Source organism: Dermacentor albipictus, chromosome 1, assembly GCF_038994185.2.
Source record: "Dermacentor albipictus isolate Rhodes 1998 colony chromosome 1, USDA_Dalb.pri_finalv2, whole genome shotgun sequence".
NCBI classification, from domain to species: Eukaryota; Metazoa; Arthropoda; class Arachnida; order Ixodida; family Ixodidae; genus Dermacentor; species Dermacentor albipictus.
Window position 1 is genome coordinate 54,559,470 of NC_091821.1, and position 18,147 is coordinate 54,577,616.

General features: G+C 47.2%; 1 protein-coding gene across 1 annotated transcript in view; it reads left to right on the forward strand.

Annotated features, from left to right (window-relative positions):
- LOC135899345 (proline-rich protein 36-like) overlaps positions 1 to 12,384 on the forward strand; it is a 37,894-nt gene extending 25,510 nt beyond the window's left edge. Inside the window, exon 3 of the mRNA XM_065428589.1 lies at positions 8,150 to 12,384. Within this exon, the coding sequence (XP_065284661.1) occupies positions 8,150 to 11,979 (3,830 nt within the window). The 3' untranslated portion in view covers positions 11,980 to 12,384. The remainder of the gene's footprint in view (positions 1 to 8,149) is intronic.
- The last annotated feature ends 5,763 nt before the right edge of the window (positions 12,385 to 18,147 follow it).

Genomic DNA, 18,147 nt, shown 5'->3' on the forward strand with positions numbered 1-18,147 from the left:
TAAATTTTCGTGCGTGCGTCATCCATGCCCCCACGAGAAGAACAAAACGAAGCATGCTGCAGTAATAATAGAACAATATGAATTCCTATTTTTAAAGGGATTTCTAAAAGGGAAACGTTAAAGAAAGTGGAGAATTATAGGCTGACTAGCTTGTTTTCGGTAATGTACAAATTGTTCACCAGGGTGATCTTTAATAGAATCAGGGCGACGTCCTACTTCAATCAACCGCGATAATAGGCTGGCTTTAGAAAAGAATATTCAACAACTGATTAAATCGATGCCACCAATCAATTAATTGCGAAATCTGCGGAGAATAACCAACCTTTATGGCTCGCACATATTACGAAAAGGTATTCCATTCAGCAGGGCCAATTATGGAGGCACTGCGTAATCAAGAAATGCATTAAGCATACGTAAATGTCTTAGCAAATATCTATTTAAAGATTACAAAGCTACGTACCCTACTCCTCCACAGGATTAGCGCAAAAATTGCGAATAAGTAGGGGGCCAGGCAAGGAGACACGATCTCTCCAATGATATTCACTGCATGCTTAGAACACGCATTCGAGCACTTAGACTGGAAGACAAGTGTGAGGAGCAGCGGGGAGCATTTCAGCGATCGGAGGTTTGCTGACTATATTGCCATATTCAGCAACACCAGAGATGACTTCCAACAAATTATTAAGGAGCTTAGCCGGAACAGTATCAATAGTACCATATTTACTCAATTCTAAGCACCCCTTTTTTTCACGATCGCGATGCCCAAAGTGAGGGGGGGGGGGGGGGGCTTAGATTCGAAAAATCTAGAATGACCCCCCCCTCCCTCATTTCGCTGCGACATCACGACGACACGGGTGCGAGAAATAACATTTTATTTAGCAAACATTCAAAAGAAAAATCGGTGCACACAGTGATCCCACCGCTTGTGTCGGATGCTCAGTTACTATCACTGCCACTCGAGTTCGTCGCACCGCTTGAACCGCCGCTCTCGGTATCCCACAGCAGGTCGTCTTCCGTTCCGTCAAAGTGGTTTGTGATCGAACAGTTCCTAAATGATTTGACCACAACGTCCACTTGGACCCGCTTCCAAGCATCCGATATCCTCTCTGCGATGGTTGATGGGGACGCTTTCTGTAGCTTTTGGCATACATGCGTATACAGTCAGGCTGTACGGCGTACTCGCGCCGCGGACGCCGTGCCACCTCGGGACTCCGACGGCTCCGGCTCGATGACAGAGTGAGCAAGCGCCCTGCGGCCTTGGCCACGCGCGCTTCCTAACAAATAGGGGGGGGGGGGGGGGGGGGTGCTTAGATTCGCATGCAAACTTTTTTCCCAATTCTTTCGCGAAAATAGAGGGGGGGGGGGGTGCTTAGAATCGCGAAAATACGGTAAGTTTGAAGAATAACGTGCAGAAGACTAAGTTAATGTTCAATATCCTATAAAGAGCATGATAATTCGTGATTGGCAGTCAGCCTCTATATTGTGTGCAGGACTACGTTTATCTAGGTTAATTAATCACAGGAGACCTGGATCATCAAAATAAAACGTGCAGAAGAATAAAAATCACTCGGAGCGCATACACGCGGCATTACCAAGTCATGACCGTACGCTTACCGCTTTTCCTTCAAAATTGAAGAAGTGTATAACCATTATATTCTTCCGGTACTAAAATATGAGGAAGAAACTTGGAGGTTAAAAAAGAAGCTTGAGAAGAAGCTAAGGACCGCGCATCGAGCGAAGGAACGAAAAATGTTAGGCGTAACGTTAAGAGACAGGAAGACAGCGGTGTGGATTCGAGAGCAAAAGAGCGCAGCCGACATCGTAGCAGAGATTAAGAAGAAGAAATGGAGCTGGACAGGACATGTAATGTGTAGGGCAGATAACCGGTTGTCTATATTACAGTTACAGAATGGGTTCCGAGGGAAGTGAAGCGTATTCGAGGACGGCAGAGAACGGCTCGGTAGTGATACAATCTGACTTACACACAGCCTACAGTCATGATATTGTCGGATTTAACTTGAATACGTGAGAAAATAATTTTAATGTACGAGAAAACATTTTCTTTTTTACGCGGAAACAAACACAAACCCTTTTTCCCTTGCTTACGGGGGTATGAGCCATTGCCCGGCGCCGGACTTCTGCCGGGATCGGCCCACCATTGCTTTCTATCAGGCCCCGTGTCGTATAACATCTGGTGTCGGTGTCGGCATCAACGGGGCCCTATAGCGCTATCGCGTTCCACTCTTGAAGGCGAAGCTTAAGCGTCATCCAAGGCTTTTTTAAATGCAAGAACGAAAAATTTATGCTGATTTTTTGTCCACTGTTTGGTTTCAACCGCAGAGGTCCAGTGGACGCAAGCTCACCCGAGTGCTATAAGACGTTAAGTGGGCGCGCAGCTGGGAGCATATTGTGCGCTTGGAAGCAAAGAACGTGTCATATTTTCATCTTATTTCCGTACGTTTTCTTATTTGCGTCCTTGAATATTCAAAGTTCCTTCTACGATCGCTCGTAAGACCTGGTGGTAGCTATCCAGTATTCTTTTTTTTTTTTGTCGTCGTAGGTCTGCTCGTATTATATGTTACCAACAAAGTATTTATTCGTGTTCGAATTTCAAATGCACCTACTCTTACATCTCGGGGAGTCACACCACCGTTGTGACCTCGCTAAATTTTTTTATATATAAGACTGGTAGTCTGTGTATTGGATGCGCTTATGCTGAACAACAGCATTTGCAGCTATGCGGCATGCCACAGCGTCATCAAAATTAGTTAGCCAGATATTCATCTAATGAACAAACCGGTAAGCTCTACGCAATAAAGTTATCGACCGAAATAAACTGGCGAAAGTTAATCTGGAAGGATATATTCTGAAAACAAAATCCCCCAAAATTGCACAGAGCTTTAGAAAAAGAAAAAAGAAAAAAAAGGAGAAACGAAATCCCGTAGCCATAATCATAACATAGCGCTTGGCTTAGCGACTTGCCAGAACAGCGAAACTGTAAAAACTTCATTTTCATGCGAGACAAGCGCCTCTGTTTTATGCAGTATCTTCTTCACAAATAGTTTTCGTTCCATCCGAAAGAATGCCTTTAAACTTGGCGATTTCCAATTACTCCTAAACTTAAAAAAAAACGCATGCAGTTTAGAAGAGTTCGTTCACCGCAAGAAACGGTTCCTTTCATGCGCATATATCGGGGTACGGGCGTGTACAATAAGTTCCATTGGGGCTTTCACGCTTCGTTGTCTGAGAAGTTCGAAAAAGTGAGACACTCTCGCAGTAAACACGTTTGTTCGCAGCTAGTGACCACTAGAGACGCAGGTTGTTGACGTCAGGAAATGGTCGAATTCTCGGCCGATTTCTGAGATGCGCACCTTCCTCTGACCGACGTGCAGGGAATGTACCGACGCTATACGTTATGCAAGCAGCCATGCACAGTATCAATGTGTCCTTTTCCAGTGAACCTCCTTTACACAGTCGCCTTGGCGACACGAGGAAGGCATACGCGCGGCTTTATTATTATGACAATTATTCTAGCTTTCCGTAGACCAGAAAGGTCAAAACACACCAAATTGTGGCGTTTTACCAGTCAACTGCGCTTTATGTCCCGTTTTTCTGCCGTTCTGCTCGAATTCATTGACCAGTTTCTTCGCCCATTACAGTACAACATTCTGCTCACCGTTGCGGTGGGATGTGAGTTTACTTCAGCACGCCGTGTCGCTCGCGGATGACATGCCGCTACACGGAATCTTTGCCACCCAGCTTCCCATACCAGACCTGTTGCATCTCACTAGAATTTGCCGAGTTAATGCGTCCTCGCGAAATTCCAGTGGATTTATATGAAATGTTCTAGTAGCCGTACATCAATAGGAGCATTACGCAAAAGCGAATCCGTAAAGGCCCGAGCATATTTTCATATGCAACGTTTCGCTGATACTGGAGCTTTCACATAGGTCGCTCAGGTCTGCACAAGTTTACATAACAACCATTAGACGCATTGAGAAGGGATTCCGCTACAGCTCTTGCAAAGTTCATTAGAATGTTTGCAATTCGCTGCATGCTTTAGAACTTTACCGCAGACGTTATAGGGAGCTCGCCATATTTATACACAAAGCGTACTCGCTTCCTGCTGAGATTCTAAACAAAAGTTTCTAAAAGTATATTCTGGAATTTTACGTGCCGAAAACGCAATCCGATTATGAGGCACACCGTAGAGGGGAAATCCAGAATAATTTTGCCCCTCTGGGGTTACTTAAGGTGCACATACTCGTAAATCTAAGTAAACGAGATTTTCTTTTTTCTTTCGCCTCCATCGAAATGCGGCCGCCGCGGCTTCTGCAGATTTTGTAAATACGTTTTTGGCGTCATTTGAATTTAGCTAGCCATTATTCGTTTATTCCTTCATTGTACCTCAAAGGCCCAAGAGAGGGGTATTACGTGAGGGATGGGCTGAGTAACAAACAGCGACTGTTGAACATTCTTTGAATGATATAGGTCGGAGTGGCGGACGGCGTTGGCAGGCAGACCGTTCCATTTACTTGCTGTTGTCACAAAATATGGGCGCATGTGGGCGGTGTATTCCGTGCCGCGAGAGTATATACTGTTTTAATATGGTTTACACGGCTGGACTAGCCATGAGCTGGCAATATGACTGAAATTTAAATTGACATGTGATAACATTTATGAAAAAGATACAATCTAGAGATGTGACGTTGTGATTCTAGATTAGTGAGAGTGGCACGGGTTTTAAGTTCGGAAACGCTGGCATGGTAAGAGTATTCCGAATAAATAAAACAGACTTCATGATTCTGAACTGATTCAAGTGTATTAGATAGGTTAAATTGATAAGGATCCCAAACAGAGCATGAGTATTCTAACTTAATGCGGACACATCTGATGTAAGCTAGTAACTTCACTGGTGGGGGAGCGAGTCGTAAGTTCAGGCGAAGAAAACCAAGAGTGCGATTCGCAGTATTGGCTATTTTAATTACATGACGTGACCAAGTTAGTGTGTTTGAAATGGTTATGCCGAGGTATTTACATGATTCAACGGTTGACATTTCGGAGCCGTATATTTCGCTGGTATTTCGCTGATTGGTGATGCCGTCTACGATGGAAGAAAACCAATGATGCTTTTTTTTGTGTGTAGAAGGAATTAGCCGTTCGTTACACCATGATTCAATACGTTTTAGGATGCATGTCAATGTCGAAAGTGTTTCTTATGGGACGATAAAGGACGAATTCGTCTGCTAACAATCGAATATTAGAATATATGTCTGTACGAAGGCCCCTAATGTAAATTAGAAAGAGCACGGGTCCGAAAATGTGTCTTGTGGTATGCCGGAAAGGTACTGACACAAAAATAGTGCATCCCGCTTTTTTTTGCTTTATCAGATAGATGCTGGCCAAGTAACTATACAGTGTCGGGTGATTATTCCTTGAAGGCGCAAAAAATCACCAATTATATCATCTTTTAAAGTGACCATATTGAAATGCGTGCCATGTGGATCGCGGCTTCCTGGCGTATAGGGTATGATTTGTTTACATGTTATGCCTGCTCGTCACCAAAATTGGAGGTAGTGGTCAAAAAGCCGCTGACGCATGCGCCGGTGATCCTGGTCACGTGATCGCAAAGCGCACAATGGCTGCGTCTCGCTAAAGCTGGACGCCCGTCGCATAAATCATTCTTTCCGTTTTCCCTCTGCGCTCCTCCGCATTGCACAATGGACAACACGCCTAGTCCCGTGCTGTCGCTCCTACTAGGGTACCTGCATGCTATACTAGGCACCCTAGCGTCCATCCCCAGTACAGGGTAGCCAGCCGGTCTGAGAACTGGCTAACCTCCCTGTCTTTACGTCTATTTCTCCTCCTCCTCCTCCTCCTAGCTTCCATTAGCGCGCAGCGCCGTCTGTCATTTATATAACGACCCTGATATCCCCTCGTCTAAAGCTTTCGACAAGGGGATCCCAATGGAGCTTCGACTGTACAGCACCGGCCAATGCATTAGTTATTCTACGTAACCTCTCAACCCCCGATTTTCGTGACATATAGAGGTTGCCTTGTAAGCAAACCCTACGCCAAAAAATTGGCGTGCTTTTTGAATTCGTTCACATTAAAACACAATTCATGATTGACTGCACGCTCCAGATATTGAGGTGTCATGCTGTGATTGCGGAATCGGCAGCTATTTAGGAGAACAAAAAAGGCAATTTGGCAGTTTTTCTCTAAGTTAGGCGTACGAGCTAGCAAGCACAATAAATTCCGACTTCTGGTGTAGCATCCTGTGCTTAATTTCCTGGATACCTGATTTCTCTTTCCTCTGTTCAAAGCAAAGAACAAAAATTAATTTCAGTTCCATCTTCCTTTTCACTTTTTTCCTCCGTTTTGACAGACATTCGTAATATAGGTGATAACCAAAATAAAACTATCAGTACAGACAAGTCAAGTCAGTCAAGTCGCATATATAACTGGCTACAAGAGGTTCCAGTCACTTCCCTTAGCTTTTTATAGCAGTCAAACCAAAAGGAAAGTGCTTGAACAAAATAAAAAACCTGGCATAACCCATCTCATGATGAACGTAGGCGTTAATGCGATTATCATTCAAACTATCTAACGAGACACCATATTGCAGCCGTCGAAACGCGTCATGTATGAGGCGCGCGTAACACAGCCAAGCTGCACTCTCGCGTTTCCTTCTGAACACGCCGCACCATCTAACGCCGCCGCAGCAAACACCCCGCGTGCCGCCTATGTGAATATACATTCAGGCAAGATTGTCTCAATTTATATGACGCGGGGTCCAATCCGCCCCGCACCGGTCAAATTAAAATGGCTTTTTTTGTCATTGAGAACCGGCACACACCCATTTGCGCATAGCCAGTGGCCGAAATCGACATCAAAGAGGTTCATTGAAGCGTGGCACATGCCTAGCTTCACATACTTAGTGATCGAAGTTGGGGTGAGATTCATTGAACTGCAGTACAAACAGCAGTGGCACATACCAGTAACACAAGCTGGCGCGAGACGGACTAACTGATGAGCGGTACATACCGATTGTCACATACCCATGACCCTAGTCGATCCGACGATTCTCTTCAGCCCAGCTCCTTGATCACATGGAGACCATGGACTACCCAGTGGCGCAAGGTAGCGGGAAAACGGTTAGAAACACATACATACATACATACATACATACATACATACATACATACATACATACATACATACATACATACATACATACATACATACATACATACATACATACATACATACATACATACATACATACATACATACATACATACATACATACATACATACATACATACATACATACATACATACATACATACATACATACATACATACTACATACATACATCGTCATCATCACCGTCATCATCATCATCATCAGCCTGGCTACGCCCACTGCAGGGCAAAAGCCTCTCCCATACTTCTCCAACATGGTCATGTGCTAATTGTGGCCATGTCCCTGCAAACTTCTTAATCTCATCCGTCCGCCTAATTTTCTGCCAACCCCTGCTACGCTTCCCTTCTCTTGGAATCCAGTCCGTAAACCTTAATGACCAGCGGTTATCTTCCCTACTCATTATATGCCCTGCCCATGCCCATTTCTTTTTATTGATTTCAACTAAGATGCTATTAACTCGCGTTTGTTCCCTCACCCAATCTGCGCTCTTCTTATCCCCTTCATAACGTTACGCCCATCATTCTTCTTTCCATAGCTCGTTGCGTCGTCCTCAATTTAAGTAGAACCCTTTTCGTAAGCCTCTAGGTTTCTGCCCCGTAGGTGAGTACTGGTAAGAAACAGCTGTTATACACTTTTCTCTTGAGAGATAATGGCAACCTGCTGTTCATGATCTGACATGACACATACATACATACATACATACATACATACATACATACATACATACATACATACATACATACATACATACATACATACATACATACATACATACATACATACATACATACATACATACATACATACATACATACATACATACATACATACATACATACATACATACATACATACATACCTTGTAAAGTGCGTGAACTACCCTAAGAATGCTAATAGTATTAAAATCATTACATTTATTCATCAATTGTACTGTTTCAGGTCCCGGAAGGTTCCCTTCTCCACCAGCGCCTGGTAGGAGGCCACCGCCAGCGGGACCAGGAGCATTTCCCACACCACCTCCCGGTATATCTCCATTTCCCGGAGGCGTGCCGAGGCCTACACCAAGGCCAGGGCCATCGCCAGCTCCCCCAAGGCCTCCTCCTTTCCCACAACCGGGGCCAGAACCATTTCCCGCTATCCCAAGCGGCCCTCCAAGGCCACCTACTCCAAGACCTGCAGTACGACCACCGCAGCCACCTCGACCAGCAGGACCCCCGACATTTCAACCTGGACCGTTTCCAGGACCACCAGGAGACGAGGATGAGTTTCCAGAAACTCCTGGCTATCCCTCAAAACCATCCAGGAAACGACCACCTCCTCCCCCATCAAGGGGGACGGCCATATTTGGCGAGCCTGGTGTACCAACTCCCCCACGGAGACCACCACCTCCGCCTTCTCCGAGACCTCCCTCACCTCCACTGGGACCAATAACACCAAGACCAACGCCTCCAGGTCCAGGGCTACCACAGCCATCACCACGACCAGTGCCAGGACCTTTCCCTCCACGACCACAGCCTGGCCCACCTGGCATTCCTGGAATTCCTCCCCAGATACCGAGACCGCCTTCACCACCGCAGGTACCTAGACCACCAGTGTCACGTCCACCAGGGCCTGCACAGCCTGGTGGAAGACCAAAGCCTTCTGTTCATGACATTCCACATCACAAGTTCCATGAATTCTTGGCTCAGCCTGTGAAACCTGGTACTGGAGGAGGGCAGGTTCCTGGTATTGGTGGTTACCCTTCACGGCCACCGAGGCCTCGACCCCCACCTCCATCGGCAGGAGCCGCTGTGTTTCCGCAAGGGCCGCCACCTAGACCTTCGCCTCCACCGCCACCGTTCCGGCCTCAAGGACCTCCACCTCCACAAGTCCCATCACCCCCGAGACTTCCAGGACCACCTGCTCCGCAACCATCACCTCCTCCACCACTAAGACCTTCACAGCCACAATTCCCTCCTGGTCCACAAGGCCGACCTCCTGGACCTGGATCTCGGCCCCCACCTACGAGACCACCAACACCACTACCGCCACCTCCCCAAAGACCACAACCTGCGTTTCCTGCACCACCAGCACCACAAAGGCCACCACCTGGAATAGCCCTGTTTCCTGAAGCACCGTCATATGGTGGTAGACCTACAAGACCAAGACCTAGGCCATCACCCCCTGCAGCTGGACCAGCACCACGGCCTCCTCCACCAGTCTCTCCAGCACCACCACCAGTTCCAAGGCCACAGATACCTGGACCCCAACAACCACCAAGATTTCCACAACCTGGCCAGCAACCACAACCGTTTCCAAGTCCAAGGCCTCCTCCACCACCTAGACCTTTGGTACCACCGCCGCCGCCTCCTGCACCACGACCACCTCCACAACCTCAACCCACTCCTGGTCCGCGGCCTGGCCCCACTCCACCAGGATCGAGACCATATCCTGGCCCTCCTCCTATACGACCAACCCCTACACCACAACCACCCAGGCCTTATCCTGGTCCTTCTCCTGTGCAACCATTTCCAGGACCACCGCCCCCAGTAGGACCAACCCCAGGACCCCCCTTCGTGCCACGACCACCACCAGGTCCAAGGCCCATTCCTTCCCCAACTCCTGTACCATCACCAAGGCCACCTCCAACTCCGACCTTCCCAAGGCCTCAAGTTCCGACTGGACCCGGGCGAGGCCCACCACTGGTGACACCACCGCCTCCTGGGCCAGGTACCGGGGACTTCCCTGAGGCGCCTGGTTATGGAGCAAGACGCCCACGTCCAAGGCCACCTCCAGGGAGAGTTTTGTATCCTGAAGGCGTAACCCCCTCTCGACCACCTCCGGGTCCAGGTCGCCGCCCAACACCTCCATCACCTGGCCCACAGCCTAGACCACCAGGGCCCACTGGTCCAACACCATATCCGATACCAGGGCCTCCTCCAAGACCCCCAGCACCTCCGCGACCTCCAGTTGCTCCACCCCCTCCGAGACCTGGCACTCCATCTGCACCAGCTTTCCCGCCACCAACTCCAGGGCAATTCCCTCAGCCAAGCCCACCATCACCACCAGGTCCATCGCGTCCAGCTCAACCAGGACGACCAGCAGGGCAGAGGCCTTCTGTATTTGATATACCCCATTCAAAATTTCATGAATTTCATCAGCAACCTGTCAGACCACAAGTAGGAGGTAGGCCCCGCCCAACTCCTGGTGTTGCTTTATATCCTGAGCCTGGTCCAGCAAGGCCGACAGGACCACCGCGAGTCCCATCGCCACCAATGCCCACACAGCCCTTCCCATCTCCAAGGCCTCCAGGACCCCCAGCACCACCAAGACCTACACCCAGACCCCCAGCATATGTTCCTCCAGCTCAACCACGTCCTCCTCAACTCCCACGACCTCCTGGCCCTGTTCCTACACCCCCTGGTCCAGTACCAAGACCACCATCATCACCACGCCCATCTCCACCAACAAGGCCTCCTTCACCCAGGCCACCAGCATATTTACCACCTCAACAACCTCCATCACCAGTGTCCCCTGCACCACAGCCACCTCCGCCGCCCCGGCCAGTACCAGTACCGAGCCCTCCATCACCTCTACCTCCTGCACCACGGCCACCTCCACCTCCTCGACCAGTGCCAGTACCAAGACCCCCATCACCCCTGCCCCCTGGACCACGTCCACCTCAGCCACCTCGACCAACGCCACCACCAAGACCTCCATCACCTCTGCCCCCTGCACCACGGCCACCTCCACCACCCCGACCAGTACCAACACCTAGGCCACCAGCTTATATACCACCTGGACCAACCAGCCCAAGGCCACAACAGCCAACTCCCAGGCCACCTCCAGGACCTTCTCGATTTCCAGTTCCTCCTCCTACGCCATCACCTCCAAGGCCTCAAGTTCCCTCATTCCCACCATCTCCAGGATTCGTTACACCACCCCCATACAGGCCATCCCGTCCAGTGTCACCACAAATACCACAAGGACCCGGAGGCACAGGTATCACACCGAGTTTTCCAGCACCACCACCGACCATACCGCGACCTAGTCCAAGACCACCGCAGCCATCACCGCCACCTCGACCGCCAGTAACGCCGAGCACTCCAGGTCCCTCACCTCCGGCTCCACCATCAGGCTTTCCCGACAGTCCTGGATATGGTAGCAAGCGCCCTACAAGACCCAGGCCACCAGCAACAGGCGGACGGCCACTACCACCTGGACCACTTCCTCCTGTTCCACCTCCCCTTCCGAATGTCCCTGAACCAACACGGCCAGAAATACCACAGCCTGTACCACAACCATTCCCTGAACCACCAGGATACGGACAGGGTAGACCAAGACCACCGCCCAGGCCTCAACCTCGACCTCAAGTTCCTGGTCCAGCACCACCTGTTAGACCGCAGAGACCAACTGACGTCAGGCCTCAAGTACCACCAAGAAGGCCACCTGGAACAGCCCTATTCGGTGAACCTGGAGAGCCATCACCTAGGCCACCAAGACCGAGACCTGGGCCAGGTCCTGGTCCACAGCCCCCTGCACCAGAACCTTTCCCAGACCAACCAGGCTATGGTTCGAAACGCCCCAGGCCTGGAACTACGCCGTCTGGTCCAGGCCAACGACCCGGAGGTGTCCTTTTTCCTGACACCCAGACTACTTCGAGGCCTTCGGTCCCTGGAGGCAGGCCTGGCGACACAGGAGAGGGAAAGCAACCTATACGCTTCCCTTCTCATAAAGCGTTTCACGAATTCCACAACGCCCCCATCAGAATTCGAAATAACATAGGTTGAAACGAAGACAGAGTGTTGTACACTCCATGTCAGCACTGCTCCTGATTGCACTATGTATGCATAGTACATCCACAATGTTTGGAGAACTGACTTACAGGAAAAAAATTGCAACTACCAACGGTTGCTGTAAGCAGTTCAGCATTATAAAACAAGAGCATGATGGAAAATCACATCTATCACTTATGGAAAGAATGCCGCGCCATCGGCGAGACCAAATCAAACATGTAAGAGCACTGAAGGAAATGTCCTGTATCATTCCTGCTGCTGGAGGAGCCTGATGTTTACATGCCATTGTATATTTTTGTTAATAACTCTGTCATTGTTTGTGAGTGAGACATTTGCGGTTGTATTTTTTCCTTGTTGCTATATTTAAGTTTCTTTAATAAAGACATACAACAGCAGGCAGTTTCTGTTCTCCATTTATTGTAAAGAAATGGGCATGATGGCAACGTTTTTATGTTGCTTATTCTAGTTATTCTGAATAGTAGCGCCCAAATGGCGCTTTAGTAATATCACTCACGTCACTGAGTATACGCCCAAAACATGTGCCCGACTGCTTTCTTTTTCAAGAAATCTGTTAGAATCCCTCTTACTAGGCCCGACCCTCCAGGGTGGCTCCGTAGCTACGGCGTTGCGCTGATGAGCACGAGGTCGCGGGTTCGATTCCCGGCCGCGGAAGTCGTATTTCGACGGGAGCTTGTGTACCGTGCTTTGAGTGCCCATTAAAGAACTCCAGGTCGTCATAATTAATCCAGAGTCCTGTACGGCGGCACGTCTCATAACCCACTCTGGAGCGTCGAGACCCAAAAGGCCGACTGCAACGAAATTTTGGACCGCGTAAAAAGACTAGTCTCAGATAGCGTAGATGTAGAGCAGGCCTGCATGCTAAATTTTAATCTTTGAAATGCAAGTGGATGCATTGAAACTTGCATTGAAAATGCAAGTGGATGCACAAGAAACTCGAAAAATTGACGTTTTTGATTCCAAATTTAAGTAATTGCCACTATTGCCCCCTCCAATTTTTATGCTGGGGCTCGGACCCCTTCGGCAGGTCAACAGTAGATCTGCGACACATATTCTACAAGCGCTCCAGCTTATTTTATTAGCAGTAGTGCCTTCTGTGGGGAAATTCAAACTCCCCAATTTTTCGATTAATAACTTAATCGCGATTAATTGGTTGATGTGGCATGAGCAAAACAGGAGCAGGTACTGTCGTATTGCTGTGTTGCACATGACGGTTACCACACTTGTTCGACTAAGATTCTTGGCACAGCGTACTGTTTCATGAGCCACGTGAGCGTGGAACTACCTGATCGTGAATTAGTGCAAGTTCACCTTGGTTTCTTCAGGTTACCAGTCAATTTTCATTTCCTTAGTTGTGCATTATGAGTGCTGTGTTATACCTAAGACGCATGCATTTTCTCCACTTTTGTAGGTAAGTAGGTGTGAAACCATAAAATATATTGCCATAGTGCCGAGGTTGTCAATGAAGCGAGGCAACTATCGTTATATATTGCAACTAGACTTACTTCCTTCGAGTTCACATATATTTAACCCTTTACATCCGGAGTTAATTTTGAAACAAACGTTTCCAAATTGTCAATTTTTTCTAACTGCTTGATTGAATCGGCACATTAAATGAATGTCCGAAATACACTCAGAATAATATATTTATTTGGAGAACACCCATTAAACATTGTTTAATTCTAGAATAAATTGGCTTCACTACACTGCTTGAAGTTGTTTTTTTTTTTTCAGTGCCAGTTAAGTAAACAAAAGTGAATGTATGCAGGGTGTCCCACATAATTTTAGCAAGGAATATAAAAATGAAAGGCGCGTCGGAAGCGAATTGAACCAAAAGCATACTATTTGCAATAGCCTATAGTAACTCAGACAATTTGTTGTTTTCCCCATAACTCACTAATTAATTAGGTTTAATTACCCAACTTTTTTATTATTGGCTGAGGACCCTGAGTATGACATGCAGATTTGTAGAGCACCTGCAGAAACCACCGATCGAGTTGTTTCCTTTACGATACGTCTCACGTAGTCGTTCTTTTCCTGGTTGCAAAGAAAGCCCGCGAACTATGAAAAAAGCCGCGTGACGGAGCGCTAGCGCAGTGGTATCGTGCCGCTCTCAAGCGTGCGTTTGGTGTACACAAGGTCGGCTCCCGTCGGATGACGGCGACAATGCGTGCTGCTGGCCGAGCGCTGCCGAGGAGATAAAGAACGCCCTGCTCCTTCCCCGTCACTAGTCACAATGCAGCCGACCTTGTTCAACGAACGCACGCTTGAGAGCACCACAATACCACTGCGCAAACGCTCCATCACGTGGTTTTTTTTCATATTTCGCGGGCTTTCTTTGCAACCCGGAAAAGAGGTCTACAAGAGACGTATCGTAAAGGAAAACTGGATCGGTGGTTTCTGAAGGTGTTCAACAAATCTGAGTGTCATGCTTGGGGTCCTCAACCAATAATAAAAAGTTGGGTAATTAACCTTAATTAATTAGTGAGTCACGAGAAAAACAAAATATTGTCTGAGTAACTATAGGCTATTGCGAATGGTATGCTTTCGGTTCAATTCGCTTCCGACGCGCCTTTCATTTTTAAATTATTGGCTCAAATTATGTGGGACACCCTGTATATATGATCAAAACGTAAGAAGCCAACAAACAATGACACGAAGGACAGCATAGAGGAAATTATTTCTAGTTCTTAATAGAATTAAATAAATTACAAATAGATGGAAATGAAAGTGGACGAAACGACAACGTGGGTTCGTATCCCACCCGCGCCCTATGTTGTTTTTTCATCCCCTTTCATTTCGAATTATTTATGGTTTCCCTAATCTAATTAAGAACTACAAATAGTTCCCTTATGCTGCCCTTCGTTTCATTGCTTGCTGGCTTATGATCTAATGAAAACCGAGCCTCGTTTTCCTTTCTTCTCGTTCATTCTTTACAGGTGTGTATATATATATATATATATATATATATATATATATATATATATATATATATATATATATATATATATATATATATATATATATATATATATTGTTTGTGCACTCCAAAGGTCACCGCCCTAAAATCCCCCCCTCCCCTCCAATGAAGGGAGGCTAAGCCCTGTGGCCAATCAAGAACGTCGATTACTTGAGAAAGATTTTGCGAATAACGGCAGGGTTCTCGAGGCAGCGGGTTCAATCCCGGTCACGGCGGCTGCACTTCGATTGGGGCGAAATCCAAAATCACTCGAGTACTTAGATTTGGGTCCGCGTTCACCCCTTCATTCACGGCGCACGCATTTGTGTACGCGACATATTTTCGCCATTTCTGAGCAGTGGTGTCAAGGACTAGACCACGAACATTAGGCTTAGTGAAAAGTCAACATTCTGCTGTTTTATAGTACCTCCACTTCTGAGTGAAATGCATCGCTACAGATGACCTTTTTGGTAAAGGCACATCCGTGTATGACGGGATGCTTGACGTGGGGCATTTCGATATAAGTTGCGAAACGTTTATTTCAAGTTTCTAGCACAATTTCGAACAAAAAAAAGGTAACCATTCGGTTCGTGTCCAAAGCGCTGTCATTTCGTTCTGGTTCGGAGAAATGAAAATTTATAGCGGTTCGCGCACCAGTTTGCAAAACAGAATCGGTTCACAAACTGGTTCTGCGCAGTCCATTTTATCCTGCCACATGGCGATATGTCGCATAATAATATAGGCTTGTCAGTCTGGCGCATGCGCAAGTTTCATTTTCATGAAGAGGAGGCAGAAAATTTGCGAATTGATGACACAGATACGGGGAAATTTTCATGCAAATGTTAAAGACTTAGGTAACAAGCGAGAATTCTTGTGTAAGCGTAAGGACTGCGTAGCTTCCACACTCGTTACCTTCACAATAACAACGTCAGTTCAGTTTCGTTTTGCTTCAGGTTTTTACTACAGGGCTTGTGGTGAGCGAACTGTGGCATGCGATCTGAAGAGCCGAAGGTAGCACGAATTCACATTGTACTGCATAAATTACAACTTGACACTTCTAGTCTGCAGCAAGGACGATTTGTGACAAGGACGATTTGTGATGAACCATGCATACACCGATCATTGTTGCGCATCTGCACGAGGCGCGCAGTCTTGCGCTGACTAATGGCGGACAAGGCAGTCAAAAGCCATGCACGCTGTGCACCCCGAATAACTTCTACAACTCGAAGACTACTGTACTCTGCTTGGCTAAGCACCAAACGTGCGTTGAACCATGGCAGGTGAACCATGGCTAAGCAGGTACGAGTTGCACCAATGCAACCACCGCCAGCTCAAGCGTGAGCACATCCTCATTCAGCCTGCTGCGAGCTAAGGTATTCGACAGAGATTGGTACAAGTATATAACAAGATCGTGGAGGTGGGAGAGCTCACTCCCTTATCCACGACACTTCAGCTCATTAAAGAAGCCACTAAGAAATATCTGAACAATACCAATGACTTCCTCATCGACAGCTAACTGAGGAGCATTGAGTAGAAGGAGCACTGTCATCATCGACCGATTCGTCCGTTTTCTCGCGGGTGGCAGTGCGTTCAAAATATAAGAAGTATAAGAGCGATATCAACGTGCGCACGGGCCAGGGAAAACGGGGTTCTGTTAAAGCAGTCGCAGTGAACAACCGTAACCGATGGACGCGCAGTCGCTTCGTTCCTTACAGCAAGTAACGATAGCAGATTTAGCGTCCCACTTACAGGCCGCGGTTACCGCTCACTGAGAAGGTGACGGCACTCATATGCGGCTGCAGTGTTGTGGATACAATAAATCATGCAGCTGACCTCGTCGTTATACCATCTCCAGGACATCGTCTTTTCCACTCTCCGTGCCTGTCTATAGTTTATCTAGTTTTGGTAACAAGTTGACCTAATTAAGGGCTCAAATGGGAGAGTCACACGAAATGTTGATTCTGCGCAGCTCCTGAAACAATTTTTCGACCGCGGAATAAAACTGGCGGGGCCAACTTCAGAAGTACAACCATCTCTGTCGTAGTTACCAGCACATACCACGGGCGCCTCGATGCCGAACAGGTTCATAGGGTGTAGACACCGCTCGCGACGTCGCCATTTTGTAGCAACCTTATCGGCTGGGATCATATCGCCCCTACGCGGATTTGAGGACTTCCAGGAGAAAAAAAAATGCGCCACGCTAATTTCATCCCAAATTTGAGCCCGACGTCGAAGTATGGTTCCTGGGGCTATTAACAACAACAATAATAATAGTACTAACAATAATAATAATAATAATAATCAAATGCTTATTATAGTGCCCAGGAACAGCTACGGAGTCTTCGTATTGTTGCACTTAGAGTAATACGCTAGACAAAATGGGCAAAGAAGATATATGTGGTAGACAAAACATTGCGAGATGCAGAAACAAAAGGGAAACAGAAAACGACGAGGCAGCCGTAGAAGGAAGTTAATCATACGACATTATTATCTACATTTATACAAAACACCGGAAGTGAACTCTGAATTACATCAATGCAGGCAGAATACTTATTACACGTTCTTTGGAGTCGAGCCATAGCACAGTCTTTTTTGCAACAAGGCCGCGCAGAAAATGTGGATTGTTGACTAGCATACTTTTGAGGCACGAACAATTCCACATGATTAAAAAGCTTCAGGAAATGTATGAAGCCATTGACCACCTTACAGAGGAACAAAGGGCTGACTTAGTACGTCTTGATTTTAGAGGTGCGAGTTGAGGTATACCAAAGAGGGCTGGACTATGGTCATCGGGAGGGCAAAAGCTTTGCTTGAAAATAGATATCAGTTTGTTTTGGATGCGTTCAATAAGGTCCGGATTAGATTTGCACGTTGCGGCCTAAACTACATATGCATACTCTCGTAGGGGAAGGCACACACAAGAAGTCAACTTTAGTAAGGCAACAGAGGAGTACAAGTCATGGGATGATAATAATAATAATAATAATAATAATAATAATAATAATAACGATGAGCAGGTGTTACAAACGCTCGGTAATTTGGCCCTGCTAGGGAAATTGTCTTAATAGCGGAGGGGTATCCTTAAATTACATACTTTTTCGGGGCAGGGAAGGGGGGAGGCGGACCCCCCCCTACCCCATCGAAATTTAATCTTGCGTGCGCCTCTGACAGGAGTTCCGCTATTT